General features: G+C 45.1%; 2 protein-coding genes across 6 annotated transcripts in view; one reads left to right on the forward strand and one right to left on the reverse strand.

Annotated features, from left to right (window-relative positions):
* The window catches only part of ralgps2 (Ral GEF with PH domain and SH3 binding motif 2), a 515,898-nt gene that overhangs the window by 217,729 nt on the left and 283,066 nt on the right, over positions 1-15,103 (reverse strand). The window lies entirely within an intron of this gene.
* Positions 1-15,103, forward strand: part of angptl1a (angiopoietin-like 1a) — an 84,784-nt gene that overhangs the window by 65,282 nt on the left and 4,399 nt on the right. The window contains exon 4 of the mRNA XM_078218009.1: positions 9,151-9,421. Coding sequence (XP_078074135.1) covers positions 9,151-9,421 — 271 coding nt within the window. The remainder of the gene's footprint in view (positions 1-9,150; positions 9,422-15,103) is intronic.

Consider the following 15,103-nt stretch of genomic DNA (forward strand, 5'->3'; position numbering starts at 1 on the left):
GTCACATTCCGGATCAGCAGACCCATTTTCCTGGTGTGGCCTCCGGCCTGGGTTTGCCTTACCTTGGTGGGCAATCGCTGTTGGCTGCTACAGCAACAACAATGATCGCTACCACATCTGCTAGTTCTATATTGAAATTCATGGTTGCTCTGGGCTGGGTGTGGGAAAGACAGAGGGAGAGACAGTCCATAAGATTATCCATCCCGGGCCCCTCAATCCCTCCCAGCACTCTATGTCCCCATGCATCTGAACCCTGGAAACCCGCGCCATTCCCAGTGCCATGTGCCTTCTCAATTAGTTGTCAGCGGTTACTGCATCATCACCTCAGTGGCCACGGGCACTGCCCATGCCCCAGCATGGTCACCTCTGGTATCCCACATGTACCATCCCCTCGCAGGATACGACATGGTGCCTTCTGCACCTCCAGTGCAGTTGCGTAGTCACTGATGTGTGCTGCGATGTTGTCCTCCCGGATGGCCAGCCCCCGCGGATATGGACCCCTGATACCTCAGGCCATTGGCAGCAGTATGAGGCAGACTGGGCTCATCGCTCGAGCACTCATCTTGTGCATAAGGGTGGCTGTGAGAAGGTCCTCATTGAGGAACATTTACAGTATAAACACACGTGCACCACCTGGATTGACTTCCAGGCATGGCATGCCAATCAGACAGACGGTAGGGAAGTGCCCTCCTGACTTCCTTGCGGCAGGTGTCCATTGTAGGGAGTACTGCAGAGTTCATGCAGTGTTCAGAGCTGTGTTCACACCTACCAAGCTCCCTTGACTGGGGCGACAGCTGCCAGACCTGGTACTTGTGATGGTTATTGGGGCTTGGGATAGGATGTCCCTGGTAAACCACGGAGCAGGGTGGAGGATGCAACATTAGTGGAATTTGAACTGAACCTCATATGCAATTCCTCGGTGGGGGGGCTTTCATCAGGCAGGGAGAATGCTCGCCACAGGAGGCCCAACCCAGTGGTGATCCCTGACCTGAGGACACCTGGCCCAACCCGAGCCACCCAAGCCCCTGCACCCATGGGGGCCCCCACACCATGGCAGTGGCTGACCCACCGTTTTGCACCCTGGAGGTTGGTGCTCAGTGGTACTCACCTCCTTGCTTGTGCTCACAACTGTTGCACCTGAACCACACTTTATAGGACCAGTAGTGATTCACACCTGTGTGATATCCCGCCAGAGAGGTGGGTGCATCCTGGGAGGGGGGACGGCCACGTGCCAAACTCACTAATGAGATTGAAATGCAGTCAATCTCATGTTAATGAGCCTCATGTCCTTTCTGCATTAGAAAGGGGCTGGGAGAGTTGCAAACTGTTTCGCGCCAGGCACGAATCGAATTTTTGGTCTCGCACACTATTCTCCGGGATAGGCATGACCCAGGTTTTGGGTCAATGACAGTACTCTCTTGTGTTTACAATCAGTAGACTCTGGCCTCTCAAAGTCTCAGAAAAATGTTGAAGTAACTAAGGTGTAAACGGTTATGCTATTAACTGTTCATTTACTTCTAAGATGAAAGACAGTGGAGGTCAAAAATAGCTAATCTGCAGTTTTGTCTCGATGCATGTTTATTGCATTTCATGTTGCCATGGGGAAGCGGGCAGATAAAGCCATCTTTGAGATCAGGTTACAGGTTTCCCTGCTTCAATGAATTGCACAGACAAAATTTCTGTGTGGTCAGCAGAGAGAAGAGGCTAACTGACTTTGTGAGCTACCATGGCTGGAAGTGGGAGGGAGACTGTCTCTGTTCAAACAGAGGAATCCTGCAACCATCTAAGGATTCTGAGAGATTTGTCAAGAAAATAATTTTTGGAACAGGCTTAACTGCTGGTGGTGGATTCAAGAAACTCTCCGAAAACTGAGGAACACACCTGGAGATGGTCGGTTGAAGTTACTATTTGGCAAATGAAGGATAAAGAAACCACTGAAAGGTGGGAGCAACTGTGGACTGCTTGCTAAAAGGACTGTAATTCCATGGAGAATGTCATGGGTGATAAGTATAAAAGAGGAATGTTACTTTATGCAATTTAAAGTATAAGTTGCCTACCTAAAAAAGGGTTTGGTCAATAGTGTTTTTGTTACAGTAAAAGTTTTAAAACATGAAATCTTGTTTTATTCTTTCAGATAGTATCTGGAAGCTCAAATCTCTTCTTAAAAGTTATCGGAATCTACAGAGATCTTAACATTGAGAATTGATTTAACCTGCGTGCAGGAGATGTTTCTAACTAGCTTGCATAAAATTATGTTTGACATTTTTTTTCCTGCAGTAGACTCTTTTCATTGCAATAAGGAATGGCTTTGAGCAAGTAAAGTTAATTAGATTGACTGCAGTTCCACTTTGCAAAACAATCAACAAGCTTAGGGTTAACCACCCAAGAACTGAACCTTCCACTCTGCAATATATTTATCTTTGACATAGAAGGCACCATCACCATTTTAAAGATGAAAAATACTATCAAGGGGGTTGAACTTTATGGTCAGGTGATTACATAATTCCTACAAAGAGATTGGGCAGGCCGGATCATTCTCTCCTAAAGAAGCGCTTGATGTTACTCAAAAAGTTTTTTCTTTTACATGGAATTTAAATCACTTCATTCAGCCTATCTGGTTAATCTTCACATGAGCCTTCTCCCAATCTACTTCATTTAGTCTTGAATATTCTTCTATTCCTTTCTCTGTTATGTATTTGTCTGGCTTCCCCTTAAATGCAGTTATACTATTCACCTCAACTACTGCACGTGGAAGAAAATTCTACATCCTGAATCTATTCGTAATAAGTTATTTTCATTAGTTTCAGTTGTTCATGCAAGGCGAATGCATGTGTCGTTACCTACCTTTGTTTTGCTGTGCTTTTCAATAGATATCGTGCGAGATCTAGAGAGGGCGGCACGGTAGCACAGTGGTTAGCACTGCTGCTTCACAGCTCCAGGGTCCCGGGTTCGATTCCCGGCTCGGGTCACTGTCTGTGTGGAGTTTGCACATTCTCCTCGTGTCTGCGTGGGTTTCCTCCGGGTGCTCCGGTTTCCTCCCACAGTCCAAAGATGTGCGGGTTAGGTTGATTGGCCAGGTTAAAAAAAAAAATTGCCCCTTAGAGTCCTGGGATGTGTAGGTTAGAGGGATTAGCGGGTAAAATATGTGGGGGTAGGGCCTGGGTGGGATTGTGGTCGGTGCAGACTCGATGGGCCGAATGGCCTCCTTCTGCACTGTAGGGTTTCTATGATTCTATGATCCCGTTCGCCATAGGTGTAAATCCTGTAATGGCCACTCAATCTCGCAAGGGCTAAAATGGGATTTCCACCAGCAAGATCTCGGCTTTAGGTCTTCCCCACCGCCTCATGAGTGACATGATCAGGTTCATGCCCAGTGAGGGTGCAAACCTGATTTCCGTGAATTTTAATAAATTTAAATAAAATTTCAATATAATTAAAGAGCTTGGCGTCATAGCATCCACCCATGATGTATCCTCTCTCCCTGGTGGCGTGACATCATGCTGCCAAAAATCACGACTGGTTTTCAAAAGGGGGAATGAAAGAGCCCCAGTGACAATGTGGGAGGGGGAGATACCCCGATGTTGGTGTTGTGGGGGGTTCTCGATTTCTGTGTGGGGAAAGAGGTCCCCGATTTCCCAATCTCTGGGGGTCGGGGGGGCCTTATAAGTGATCTTCAAAGAGGGGCAGAGTGTAACATAGCAAAATTTGCCGATGATACGAAAATAGGTGGGAAAGCTGGCAATAAAGAGATAAAGATTCTACAGATGGATATAGATAGACTCGGAGAAAGGGCCAAAACTTGGCAGATGGTGTTTAATGCGGGCAAGTGTGAGGTTATCCATTTTGGCAGAAAAAATAGAAAGGCAAATTATTACCTAACTAGAAAGCAGTTTCAAAATGCATCTGGGCAAAGGGATTTGGGTGTCTATGTTCATGAATTGCAGAAAGTCGGTAGGCAGATACAGCATGTAATAAAAAAGGCAAATGAAATTTATTGCAAAGGGACTGAAGTATAAAAGTAGATAAATGCTGTTGCAATTGTATAGGGTGTTGGTGAGACCACATCTGGAGAACTGTGTCCAGTTTTGGTCTCCTTATTTGAGGAAGGATGTGGTGGCATTGGAGGAGTTCAGAGGAGGTTCACTGAATTCATTCTGGAGATGAAAGGGTTGACGTTATGAGGAGAGATTAAACAGTTTGGGCTTATACTCGCTGGAGTTTAGAAGGATGAGAGGGGATCTGATCGAGGTATATAAAGTTTGAAAATGTATTGATAAAGTAAATCTAAACCAAATGTTTCCTCTTGTGAGCCAATCTAGAACAAGAGGTCACAGGTTGAGAGGCGGTAGGTTTAAAACTGAGATGATGAGGAGGAACTACTTCTTGCAGAGCGGGGTGAATTTATGGAACTCGCTGCCCCATAGTGTGGGGAAGTCTGAATCGTTGAATGGTTTCAAGGAGGAAATATATATATTTCTAATAAAAAAGGTTCAAAGGGCTGAATTTGCCTACTTCTGCTCCTAGTTCTTACGTTCCTATTATATAATTTGGGGATTCGGGCGCCTGATCTGAGAAGCCCAGTGTTGCCGTCATTTTTAGGCATCCACCCCTCTTCCCCCGCCCCCGGCCAAAAGCTGGCTATGTGATCCTCACCAGCACTTTGCAATTGCAGAATGCTGTTTAAAAAGTCATCTGCGAAGCCAGTGAGTTTCACACAGCTGTTCTCGCCTGATCCAGCACTCTTTGCAATTTTGGGAAAACTCTGCCCACTATGTCAGCTTATCGCCAATCCAATGAACTCCTCCAAAATGACCATCAGCATTTCCAATGATTTAATTTTGCAACTCACTTAACACCCTTAGACACAGAGGCCCATACAGAGTCATAGGCCTGTGCATTCATCCTTGAAATGGGTAGCGGGAGTTAAAAAAACCAGCCCATCCGCTTCCAGAAAATGTGCCTATAAAAGCTGGATCTTCATAGCTAGGGGACTGCACAGGCTGGAGTCGGGCCATTTGACCCAGAAAAGATGGGATGTCTAAAAGGCCTGCCTTGATGCAGCGAGACTTCGTCCCAGTTAAAATAAAAACACACAGGCCATTTGGTCCTCACCCTCTAAACAATCCCCATACTCCATTATACCCGTCAACCACCCACAATAGCTCCTCATGTCTCTATGCCAATTTCTGTAATTCCACCCACTTGTATGGCCCCTCATTCTCCCTACTTCCATATTATGCCATTGCACCCATGCCATGGCCCCTCATGCCCCAACATCAAACTTTTGTCCCTCCACCCATTCACATAGCCCATTATGCACCCTACGCCAAGTTATGGCACTTCAATGCCCAATGACCCATTATACACTGTTGAAAACGAATGAACCCTACAGTGCTAGTTGGATGTATAAAAGAAAGCTACAGAAACAGGAAGGGGACTCTGACAAATTGGATTTGTCTTTGATAGAGCCGGCACAAGCATGGCCTCACTCTAAGAGACTGCTGACATTGTCAAACCAGTTTACTGCTTGGGCAGATTAGTTGACCTTTCGGAACTACAGTGAGACTGCTCAAACCCACTTCGCATAAACATTACGCAAATTAAACCTTTGCTCTACTATTCAATCCTGGGTGTTAAAAGGCCCATGCCAAACCCAATGCCCTTTCACGCACTTGTTCTTTCCATTTCTAAAATATTATCATAATAAATGGAAACATTATGACTATGAATGATAAAGGCACACAGGTAAATTCACCAATTCTATGCTTCTCACATGTAGCTGTGCTCAAAAGAGCACAGGTAAAGGCATCAGCACCTATCTCTCAATTGATTTCTGACATTTGCATAAGAATAGTTCCCTTAGGCTTCAACAAAGTGACTGTGAACAAGACCAGTGCATGTGTTTTATTACCACAATCTGACAAGAGATAGTGCACCAAGTAGACAACCAAGACAACCAAGTAGACAATGGTCTGCTAACCGTCCCAAACCATATTCTTCTAATTCTGCACCAAAACATCAGAAAATAAATGCTAAATTTGCATGAAAAAGCAAACACACACTTTGAATTAAAGTGACCAAACCAAACTGGATGTTGAAGATTGTTGACCTTGAAATTCTTTTAAAGCCAACACGAGCATTTTAATTTGGCACAACAATTCACCAAGTATTTTCAAACTTATTGTGAAGACTTCTAATATTATATCTTCTCAAGATAGTGACTATGCTGAGGTACAGTTTCACAAGTTCCAGCCCTCTAAGAAGCCTTTCTATTTTCCATTGTGGAGCCTGGAGAGTAAGCCTCACCAAAATATTCAACTATAGAAGCAACATTGTTCCTCCCTTTGATTTTGATCCAGAAATGTTTTGGTCCTCAAAAAGTTTCAGTGCTCAACTCAGGCATGAATTCCAAGTCTATGAAGGCACAAAGTCATTTCAGGCTTAAAATTAATTAGTACAGCACCATCAACAGAAATCTAAATCAACAGTTAATCAAAAATTAAGTGCAAACCGTGTAGTGCTATCTGTCCTTTTAGTCAGTCAAATAATTCACCAAACTTAGCTGTCTCTGTTTGGGATAAAGAACTGAAAGAGAATACAAGTCTGGCTGGACATCAGATCAAATGTCTTCTTTTGTGCTCATATCTTTCTGATTCTATCTAAACCAATCTTATAAAACATTGAGTGTACTAATATTAATATTTTGCAGATTAATCACTGCAGTCATGGCTCATTAGTATTTTTAGGAGGCAAGTCTTTACTCAAAAATTGATGTGAGAGGTTTCTATTTCTGGTTGAAGAAACAACGGGGGCGATCTTAGCAAAAAAAAGCTAAGTCTTGAATGAGCATGAAAATGGAGGAGGTTCAGACCTCCTGGAGGATTTGAATGGCTTCCAGTCCTACTGGCAAGGCCATCCCACAGGTCCCTGTTGAGGCTCTTCACCGGTGAGACTGCTAAGACAAGTGAGCCCGGACAATTGTGCTCCGGGCTCAATAACAATATTTAAATTGATTTAAATATTGAGATCAACCTCGCCAATCTTACGCCACTCTGTGAAGAAAATATTGCTAAATCTGTTTCCTGCCAACAGGGGAAGGGGGCGGGGCCTAAGCTTGCTGGAAAGCCAGCAGCTCACAGTAGAGTGTGCAATCACGCATGCAGATTCTCCCATCTCCCGGTTGATCACCGGTTGCACAGTATGCAGCGTCCGCCCTCTTCGATCCCAGTTGCAGGCAGCGGTGTCTCCCCGCTCGTCTCCCTTTAGGCCCTTGCCCATTCCCAGGAGGCCCTACCCCCCCTCAGGCCCCACCCTGTTGACACTGCCTGGTGGGCACTGCTAATGTGCCAGGCTGGCAGTGCCAGGATGCCCAGTGGGTAGTACCAGGGTGCCAGGCTGTCACTGACCCCTGCCCCCAACCTCCTGGTGGTTTCAATAGCTTCCAGTCTACCGGCAGGGCCATCACACAGGTCCCCGTTGAGGCCCATCATCGGCGAGACCGTTAAGACAAGTGAGCTCGGACAATTGTGTCCCGGGCTCAGTAATAACATTTAAATTGATTTAAATATTCAGATCAGCCTCGTGCCCTTTTCACCAGATATCCAGGCCCGGTAAGATCACGATAGATGAGAAATCGAGCGCAAACCCGATTTTAAGTTTAAGGTTTATTTATTAGTGTCACAAGTAGGCTTACATTAACACTGTAATGAAGTTACAGTGAAAATCTCCTAGTCGCCACAGTCGCCTACCTCACGATCTTACCAGCTCTCCCCACCCATCGGCCAAAGGAGCGAGAAGATAAGATCGCCCTCATAATGTCAGAATTATCAACTGCAAGCATAATAAATCACCTCGGATTCCAAAATCTTTCAAAACCCTCTCACAATTGATAGAGCTTAAACATGATCTACAGACTCATTTTGTTTTAAATAAGGCAGTGTGTGAGAACTTTTCAATAAGATAGCTATGAAACAGAAGAGAGGGGCAGGAAAACATAGATAGAAGCAAAGGCAAATGGTGAAGGAAAACAAAAAGAAACAGTAGGCTATTCGTTTCATTGGCGAATTGGTTTTCATCTCATCTCTTTTCGAGTCGCTGCCCTAATGCACTCCTGATTCCACAATGTTGCTTGATTGCCAGTTTGCCAGGTGCCTGGGCAACTGATCCTGTAATGTTTCTTCAAAGAGACACAGTTATGATTCAAAGCAAAGTGGAGATTTCAATTGTGAATGGGCAAGCTGCAATAGAAACGCCTACTCAGGTTACAAACTTTCCACCAACCAGAGCTCTACTGATTGATACTATTTTCAATTGTAGACATATAAAAAACTGCAAAATTAAGTGCAAACCGTGTAGTGCTGTCTGTCCTTTTAGTCAGTCAAAGAATTCACCAAACTTAGCTGTCTCTGTTTGGGATAAAGAACTGAAAGAGAATACAAGTCTGGCTGGATATGTGAAGCCACAGCATGATGTTAGTTGTGGGTTCCCAACAGTTGAGTAGGTCTGTAATATGTGAGAATAATGATAAATCTTCAGTTATCAATGATAACTGAGCCCTTACCATGGTTTCACAAGTATCAAAAATGATTCAATTGTTCAGACAATTTCTCTGTTTTATCATTGATTGTATCTTAGCCTCTCAAAATATGTAACTAGCAAAACAGTGCACATTAATTATTCAGTGCATAAATTTGCTGGAGTATATGTTGCAGAGTTAAAGTTTTCAAAGAAGTTTAAATAATGAATGTTGCAAAGATTTACCATAATGTCTTCATTTTCATTGTTGACTTAAATCCTTAACTTTGGGTGGCGAAATGAAAATAACTAAATTCCTTGCATCCTTAATCCACTGTTTAAAGCCAATGAAATACTACTATGCTGTTTATCCAAGTAGTAACGAAGGAGTCCAAGTTTTCATAAAAATAATTAGCTCACATCTGCTTTGTAAAGTTATTTCTTGACCATTTCAGTATTGTCTCAAAAACATTGTAAACCTAAGGGCAATGCAAATAGTTGGTGTGCCATAAAAAATACATTCCTAATAAAAGACTGCACTGAGCAATTTAATGAGCTACTAGGATAAAGCACATCTGTGTGAAAACAGGATATATAATTGTGATTATAATCTGATGAGATTTTGTCTGATTTCAGAGAGGGTTTGGCAACATTGATGGGGAACACTGGCTTGGACTGGAGAATATTTACAGGCTGACTGCACAGGGAAATTACAAACTATATATTAAATTGGAAGACTGGAATGATAAGGAAGTCTCTGCTGAGTACAGTGCCTTCAGAACAGAGGATGAAGATGATAACTACAGGCTACGAGTTGGCAGCTATCAAGGGAATGCAGGAGACTCATTAATATGGCACAATGGCAAGCAGTTTACAACACTTGACAGAGACAGAGATTCTTATTCAGGTACCATTTTGAAGTAGTACTGAACAACTGTGTATAGAAGACATATTTGACAATGTAAATATGAAGTATAAATATGATGGAAGTTACTCGTGATGTAAATTAGTTAAATTAGTGGTGAAAGAAACTTATTTGTTTCATTATCCCCAAGTCCTTCCTTACATTGCACAGACCTTTCTTCTCAAAATGGGTTCTGAAGCATTCGAGGCACTGTGGGACCTGACTCCATTTATATTGGATGACTGATTTCAAAGCATTGCTAACAACAGGATGGAGTGGACAGATTGCTAATTCTGGCAGTGCTGCCCCCTACAGGCACTTTAGAAAACTGCCTGGAGGTGGTTATCTGCTCCTTTAGCAGTCCCACAATCTTGTTTATATTCTGGTGCTCCTGCCTGAGTCATGGTTACCACAGTACAACTACTGCAATGTGAAATGAGCACAAAAGACATCAGCACGATGAAGTTTCAAAACTATTAGATCAAAAGATTTACACCATTAAAAAAAACTGCAAGCCCAGGCCTAATTGCAGTCTGATAGTCAAAACTTGACAATCCAAAACTTTAATGGTGAGACTCAGGACTGAAGTGAGCAACTGATTTTCCTACGTATTTTAAAAATAATGGTATTGACCGTAAATGATTTCCACCTAATTTTGGTGAAACTGAAAATATTTACTAAAATATACACTCATCAACCGATGATTCATGTGGGCATTATAAATTAATGAAGCACACAGCTCATCTTTACAGTATGGGTTGTTAAAAGGGTTAACAGATAAACCACTGGTGACTATGACAACACACATGCATTTGAAAGCCAAATATGCAATTTAGGACTCAGGATATATGGAAAAACAGCATGTTCCATCAGGGGAATTTATGGCTTCAGCATGTTTTGTGGAGGAATCAGTCTGGAAAAGAAATCAAAAGCATTTTTATTTAAGTGCTTGCAACTCTGTACAAGCATCCCACAATTTTCAAAAATACAGCTGCACATTTAGAGGGATCATGAAAACAGATTAATAAAGTATAGTTAGGTAATGTAAGGTTTATACACTTTCCTATTGAGCAACAGAACAACATTCAGATCAGCACAACATCTGGAAAGTAGTCGAGATGATCAAGTAGTTCCTTTTATCAAGACTGACGGCCAGGAGTTTGTGGATAGCCAAAGTAATGCCAAAAGTATATGCAAAATTAATTACAAAAGCAACATCATGAATTTTAATTAAATGTTAAAGCCAACATTTTGCTGCACATCCCTAAACTACTGTATCCAAGACCATAGCCTTGGGTCCCATTCTCTGTGTCTTTTGAGAGTGTCTACACTAGCCTTGATATTGAGTTAAGCTTTTGTAATGCACCCAAGCTAATGAATAGCACAATCTTTCTGTTCCGCTTTAGCTACCAAGTGTCATCTAATGCCTCAGAAAAATTCTTATCTCATTTCAAATGTGTGCTCAGCTATTCTTTTATAGATATCCTTTATGCATGTAGTTCTTGCCTTTTTTGCAATTCTTCTAACTGCAAGAGCCACTAATCTACCACACCTCGTGGTTCTATTCTAAGCAGCTCGATTCAATTTCATTTAGCCCAACTTTCCTTTCCTAATTCTATTGATGAACCTTATTCAAACACAAAGGGTGTGATCTTAGCAAAGAAATTCAAAGTTCTGCAGTGACAAGAAAATGGGAGTTATTCACACCGGTTTTTCGGTGCGCCCCGATCAACACTTAGTGCAATGAAAGAGCCTCCCCATGTGATTCTTGCTGCCATGAACCTTCCGGACTTGCGACTTGCCAAAATTGGCTGCAGCTGAGCGCTGTTAACAAGGGCAAGCTACAGTATAAGTGCTAACAATGGATCCACAGTCAGTTTTGCCAGGTAGATGGCACTGCAATGAGCAGCACCGTGCTTCACGGAGGGAGAGCTGGACTGTCTGCTGGACATCGTGAACTGAGAGGAGGGCCATATTATTCCCCTAAGATGGGTGATGATCCAGAGGTCGGGCTGCCAATGAAGTCTGGGAGGCCGTGGCAGTAGCAGTGAGTGCCTGTGCATTGGCACAGAGGACCAGCGACCAGTGCCGCAAGAAGATGAACAACCTGCTTCGGTCAGGAAGGGTGAGTGTCCATCCCGCCCTGGCGTCGGTCCCGTCCGTCGCGCCTGGAATGTCCACATCAATCCACTCCCTGACACCCCGTGGCCTTCAAACCCAAACCCCTAGCACCTGCTTCCAACACTCTAGCATCCTCCATCACAACCCCAGCCTGCCGAAGCATGTTTCCGACATACACCACCCAACTATCCCCACCCTCAACAACCCCAACATCTCCAGCCCTTCCAGGCTTACAATCCCCCTTCTGTCTCCGCATTACCGGTGGGAATGGGAGAAGACCAGAGATGGGTACCCCGAGCTGCGTCTCCTCATTCTCATTGAGGAAAGAGCACTAGAGCTGTCGGGGGTGGCAGCGGAAAGAACAGTGAATGACAGCCAGGTCGGCGTATGTCATGGAAGTCACAAAAAGATCCGCAAAGTCTTATTATAACATATCTCAAGTAAGCGGCATACTGCCTAGATATTTGTCCCTCCCTTGCACTGAGCCATGTGTCCTTTGTTGCAGGAAATGACCTCGCCTTGCCTGTCTGGAGTTGCTGCCCCTCTGCTGCTCTTGGACAACAGCAGCGACGACACCTTGAAGGAAGGCCCCAAGGGATCCTCTGAGGCCAGCACCATACAGTCGACATAGGCATCAACCACACAATCCACCTGCGCAGATACAGTCACCATTGTGGGATATGTTAGTGGTGACGCTTCTGGGTCACATACTGGTGCGCATGACACGGCTGTAGGTGCACATCAGGTGGAGGCGGGAACGCCCCAGTGTTCGGGCATGCAGAGGTCTGCCAGATGCAAGGAATTAGCTGAGCCCAAGCCAGGTGCTTGGCCACTGGGATCCATCATTCTGAAACTGCTGGAGATACATCAACATTGCTGGGGATTACAGGACGGACTATCAGCAACATTGCAGCAACTGCGAGGCTGTTTAGAGGAGTCCCACAGCCTTCAGTCGCAGCGGATGGTGCCGCCATTGTGTGGCATCCAAGCAAACACTGCAAGGGTGACCTCTGCAGTGGAAAGCCTGGGTCAGGAAATGGTCACCATAGATGGCAGGGTTCAAGGCATGCTCGAGGCACAGCAGACGATGCTGAGGGTCTCGGAGCATTCTTGAGATACAGCAGGACATGACTGAGGGCCTCACAGGGATTCTGGAGACAGTGGGCCATGGCTGCAGGCCTTGAGAGCTTGGGCCAGTCTCAGAGACCTAACGCTGAAGGGCTCCAGAGCTTGGCCCGATCTTAGAGCGCTGTCACTGAGGGGCTTCAGAGCTTAACCCAGTCTCAGAGGGCCATTGCAGAGGGTTTGCACACCATGGAGCAGACGCAGTTAGGCCTCCAGGACTGGCAGAGCCAAATGACACTGAGGCTTCTGGAGCTCATTCCAGCTGCCCGTGTCCCATGAAGTGTCCCAGGGGCCCATGGGCACCCCAAGGGAGGAGGAAGGGCTACAGCCCATGTCTGGGCCTTACACCTGGGATGCCAGCTGTCCTCAGGCCTTCCGATTCCCATTTTCTGACACTGGAGCATCTCATGGGCAGTGGGCTGAACAGGGTGGCACAGATACATCCGTGACACCCAAAGGTCGGCTAGGGCCCTTCAGGTCCCAGCCCCCTGGGGATGCCCGCCAAGAGCATCACAGGCCACGGGGCGTGGAATGCTCCGCTTCTAATGTGCATCCTGGGGGGCACCTAGACATAGCAGTAGGCCTCATAAAATTAAGCCATTTTCGGGTCACCAAGAAGGCACGGGAGAAGGACTGCACTGGTAATGGTTAGGTTAATAGGTACTGTTAAGAATCACATAAATGTTATTGCGCTGTTAAGAATCAGTAATAAATGTTGCACCCCACAGCTGTGACTAATCTGTCTGTGATACGCCTCCCACAGGGATGACTGTACCCCAACTGTACACATAGAGGCACAGAGTCGTGCTGCATGATAGAAGCCCTTCGGCCCACCAAGTCTGTAATTAAAGCTCCCAGTTGTGGTGGGTGGTGGGGGTGGGAGCTGCTGGACTCCATACCTGCTATTGGGTGAGCCTTGCTGATGAGGGCCTCCGTCATCGCTCTGCCCTGCCGGAATCTTGCTGCCACCGCCTGCCCTCCATCCTTCCAGCTCCTCCTTGGCCTCTTCCTCCACATCCTCCTGGACCCCCTCCTCATTCTCAGTGATATCCACCCGGTTGCTCTCCTCCTCCTCTCCCTCCTCCAGGATGTCTCCCTGCTGCTGTTGTCAGGTTGTGAAGTGCACAGCAGACCACAATGATGCGGGAGACCCCCCTGTACTGGAGGGCACCGCCAGAGCGGTCCAGGCAGCGGGACCACATCTTCAGGAGTCCAATGCACTGCTTGATGATGAACAGCGATGGCAGCGAGGGCCTCATTTAGCGTGTCTCCACATCGTCCATCATTCAGGACCTCAGCGGGTATCTCCTGTCCCCCATTGGACAGTCCAATGACTTACTACAACAGAAGGCCTTGAGCAGTCCAATAACACTCTGAGGTTACAATACATTCGTCAAAACAATTATACATTTCTCAAGTTTGCTTCTCCCACCTCTCCAGTAGTTATGAACCAATTATTAGTACAAGTCAATCACTGTTAACAATTGTCATATACCTTAGACAATTGTATTCTACTCTCTGACATCATGGGATTTCATTGGTCCGTAGAATCCGGAAGCTTCTTCCCCCTGTAGCTTAGCAACCCCAGACGCTTAGTTACAAAGGTCGAAGTTATTGTTCCCACCAATTCTCATTAATGTCAATGGCCGAACCAGACCGCTAAAATTCTCACGTCTGAGAACCGTCTTATCAGGACACTTGAACAGCCCTATTCAGAAAGTGGCTTTGGGAACCAAACTATGTGTTACTTTTGCTGATAAAACTATGCACATTCTGTGGTCTCATTGTTCCAAAGAACGTGGTTCTGTGTGTTATGGCTTCATCCCATCATCCCTCACAGCAGCCTGCTTTTGGCTAAAGTGTACAATTACTTTAAAAATACAGCTAATACATTTTAAAAAACCAAAATACATATTTAAATCAGAAAGTTGTTCAAATCTAATATTTATATAAATCTCTTACTGTGTTCATACCGTTTTCATGTAGACAGTTCCCCTGTTAGCCTGAGTCTAATCTGAGGTCATTTCACTTATTGCTAGTATTTTATTAGTGTCTTAAATCCCTGATTATTTGAAATTTCTCTAACTTCATATGAATTTCTCCAACAGGCGGGTCCTCAAAGAGACCAGTAATGTCCAAGCTCCTAAGGATGTTGCTATCATGCACACTTCTTGGGTGGCGTGTACACACGTGCATGATATTCATTCTGCGTCACACACAAATTGCATGTTCAGGAGTGGAACCCCTTTCTATTGAGGAAGCGCAGTGCCTGGTCATGCAGGGACTGCTGGGCGACATGCATGCCATCTACAGCCCCCTGCACATGGGGCATCCCGGCAATAACGCAAAGCCTGCAGCCGAGTTTCCTGTTGAGCCCAGCGCACATCATAGTGGATGTAATTGCCAGGGCATCCATCACCTCATGGATACACCTGTGCA

Source organism: Mustelus asterias, chromosome 8, assembly GCF_964213995.1.
Source record: "Mustelus asterias chromosome 8, sMusAst1.hap1.1, whole genome shotgun sequence".
In the NCBI taxonomy this organism is placed as follows: domain Eukaryota; kingdom Metazoa; phylum Chordata; class Chondrichthyes; order Carcharhiniformes; family Triakidae; genus Mustelus; species Mustelus asterias.